The sequence below is a fragment of the Euphorbia lathyris genome, chromosome 1 (genome assembly GCF_963576675.1).
Source record: "Euphorbia lathyris chromosome 1, ddEupLath1.1, whole genome shotgun sequence".
Lineage (NCBI taxonomy): Eukaryota > Viridiplantae > Streptophyta > Magnoliopsida > Malpighiales > Euphorbiaceae > Euphorbia > Euphorbia lathyris.
The window spans coordinates 126,487,111-126,489,721 of NC_088910.1; the positions used below are offsets into that span (position 1 = coordinate 126,487,111).

The 2,611-nt window shown below is 36.7% G+C and overlaps 1 protein-coding gene across 1 annotated transcript; it reads left to right on the forward strand.

Annotated features, from left to right (window-relative positions):
• The first annotated feature begins 284 nt into the window (after positions 1–284).
• On the forward strand, positions 285–1,713 carry LOC136214963 (transcription factor MYC2-like). Its single transcript, XM_066002906.1, has one exon. The coding sequence runs from the start codon at positions 295–297 to the stop codon at positions 1,621–1,623; it is 1,329 nt and encodes a 442-aa protein (XP_065858978.1). The 5' UTR covers positions 285–294; the 3' UTR covers positions 1,624–1,713.
• Positions 1,714–2,611: the final 898 nt, after the last annotated feature.

Consider the following 2,611-nt stretch of genomic DNA (forward strand, 5'->3'; position numbering starts at 1 on the left):
ACAGTCTTGAAATTGATCTTCCTTGAAAATGTTAGGAGTAAAATTTTACTATTTAATGCGCACTTCTAGAAAACGATAGATGAAAATTTAGACCTTAGCCCAATTAATTTCTTAAATTTTTATTATAATTACATAATGAACTTCCCTCATTGATGAAATGAAATACATGTACTAAAATGTAAAAGTAGTAATCTTATGTACCATGCTGAAATTTAGCCAGCATATTCTCTTATATAAACACAACTGATCTGACAGTAGATTCTAACAAAAAAAAAAATATATCAAGTTCAGATAATGGAAGACATATCACCATTCATGTCTTTTTCTGATGACTCTCCTCTCCCACTCAATGAACGCCTCCAATTCATTCTCCAGAGCCAGAATCAATGGTGGATCTATGCCATTTTCTGGCAGCTCAAATCTAAAGATGCCAATGGCTGCAATATTTTATCATTCGGAGACGGGACTTTCCGAGGCACTAAAGAATTCGCAGCCAAAAAGCACCCCAACCAATCCAAATTAGGATTTGATCTCGAAACACAGACGAATAACGGATCCGAAGCTGTTTTGGGCGACGGAATGGAGTTGGATAGATTGAGCAATGTCGACGTAATTGATTACGAATGGTTCTATACAGTATCACTAACTCGATCTTTTAGCGTCGGGGATGGAATCGTCGGGAGTGCGTTCGGGTCTAGGGCTTTCATTTGGCTAACCGGAGATCAAGAGCTGCAATTTTATCAATGCGAGCGAGTGAAAGAGGCTCGTTCGCACGGGATTAAAACCATGGTATGCATTCCAACCACTGACGGAGTTATTGAATTAGGCTCCGCTAATTCAATTATTAAAGATTGGAGTTTGGTTCAGCTTTGCAAATCGTTTTTCCACGACGGAATTGGAAATTTGTCGAAAAATCCGACAAATTATGACAGCTCGAATCAGCTTCAAATTTGCAATTCTTCATTCTTGGACATTAGTCTGTTTTCAGGCTCTTTAATGGAGGGATCTCCCGAAGGCAAAAAGAGGAAAGATAATACGATTTCCGGGTCAGATTCCGACGGAAATGTATCCGTCGGAAACACCGACCATATCAAGAAAAGAGGAAGAACTACTAACAGCAAAGATAAGTTGCCTCTGAACCATGTTGAAGCGGAGAGACTGCGAAGGGAGAGACTTAATCGTCGATTCTACGCGCTTCGATCAGTAGTTCCGAACGTGTCAAAGATGGATAAAGCATCTCTACTTGCTGATGCTGTAACTTACATCAATCAACTCAGGGCTAAGGTTGATGATTTGAAGGCGAAATTAGGCGCTTCGGAATCCAAGAAATTCAACAATCAATCGATGAATTCGAACAAGATGTCGTCGTTGAGTCATAAAGAAATTCAATTAGAAGTGAAAGTTGTGGGGAGAGTAGCTTTGATTCGGTTAATGTCGCCGGATTTGAATAATCCAGCTGCGAGATTGATGGATGCATTTAGAGATGTGGAGTTTGAAGTTCATCAAGCAAGTATTTCCACCATTGAAAACCTGTTGGTTCAGAATGTTGTGGTTACAGTTCCTGATGGATTGGCTAATGAAGAGGTGGTCAGAAATGCTATTCTTCATAGAATGAACAATTAATTGTTTAAGAAACCTGATAGAATGTCTGTTATTTGTTAAAACTGGCTTTACATTTTGTGAATTGAGTTCTTATGTATTGATTTAGACTATATACATAACAATTTCTGCTAAGTTTTATTTATCACAAAGCTAAAACTGGTTGAATCCCATTTAAATTCTCAACAATAACATTATACAAATTTTAATAGAAATTAAAATAACGTTTATTAATTTATTAGTTATATACATACTCTGAAGCACCAATGCTATGTATAATGGTGTCACACATGACTCTGTGGACTAGCTAAATTAAGTAGAGAAAAATGCAACGATGCAACGAATATCTTACAATTCATATGGTAGAATACTCTTTAAAAAGTGACGTATGAATATGGTTCAAGGATAACTAGTATTATGCTCGCGCGTTGCGTGAGTCGATAAATTTTTTTTGTATTATATATCATTTGTATATAATGATATTAATATTTTGTTTAAAATAATTTTAAGTTTAAAAAAAGAACTTTATAAAAAAATTCTGCTGAAAAGTATAAACATCGTAGATTTTTTTTTTAATAAGGAACTGAAATATTGTTAATAGTCAAGTAAAAGAGCGTTACAAGCAAATTGAGGGGGATCAATAACCTATTCCCCATAATCAGACAAGGAACTTACAGCCCTTGCGAAGGAATAAGCAGCTAAATTTGTTGAACAGCGAACAAAAAGAACAGAGGGAGCACCAAGGTCCATCAGTAAATGTCGACATTCTAGGAATACTTCTACTATTTATAGATAATTGGGGTCGTATCTTTGGACACATGACAGCTTATGATAGGCCAATGGACCCTATCTTTGCGTGCCAACATGTTTATGAAAGTGATGAACGTGTATTTGGAGTCCAATGCATTGATTGGTCCACGTATCTCCAAAATGCTCCTCTTGAAGACCACGTTCGGCAATGTTAGGATGATCGAAGCTTAGACTAAGGTCAAAGCTTCGGTCAGGACTAACC

Coding starts and splice junctions, on each gene's coding strand:
- LOC136214963 (XM_066002906.1), top strand. CDS start 295: ATGGAAGACATATCACCATTCATGTCTTTTTCTGATGACTCTCCTCTC.